At 59.9% G+C, this 297-nt stretch overlaps 1 protein-coding gene across 1 annotated transcript in view; it reads left to right on the top strand.

The window, feature by feature from the left end:
• Nucleotides 1-239: 239 nt before the first annotated feature.
• Nucleotides 240-297, top strand: part of PIDD1 (p53-induced death domain protein 1) — a 14,477-nt gene continuing 14,419 nt past the window's right edge. Inside the window, exon 1 of the mRNA XM_010145670.1 lies at nucleotides 240-297. Within this exon, the coding sequence (XP_010143972.1) occupies nucleotides 240-297 (58 nt within the window).

The following is a 297-nucleotide window of genomic DNA, read 5'->3' as shown; positions in this document are numbered from 1 at the left end:
CGTGGCGTCTGTCACCTGCATTTCTGTGCCCTTTGCCCACACAGCTTTCAGTAACACGCGTGCATCCCTCCTGTCCTCTCGCTGTGCACGTGAACTGTGCACATCAGCAGGAGGTCTTCATCGTACCTGTCTTCTCTTTCAGAGACATCTTTCCTCCTCCTCCTCCTCCTCGTCCCTGCCAGTGCTTGCCTGCCTGGCAAGTCAGAGCATGTCCGGACCCTGTGGCCAAGCCGCAGAAGATGGCAGAGCTGCTGGGGCTCAGGGACGAGTGTGGGGAGGGGACTTCAGCGGCCGCTG

The sequence above is a fragment of the Buceros rhinoceros genome, unplaced genomic scaffold (genome assembly GCF_000710305.1).
Source record: "Buceros rhinoceros silvestris isolate BGI_N320 unplaced genomic scaffold, ASM71030v1 scaffold5301, whole genome shotgun sequence".
Taxonomy (NCBI): Eukaryota; Metazoa; Chordata; class Aves; order Bucerotiformes; family Bucerotidae; genus Buceros; species Buceros rhinoceros.
This window is presented reverse-complemented; position numbering and strand designations above follow the sequence as displayed.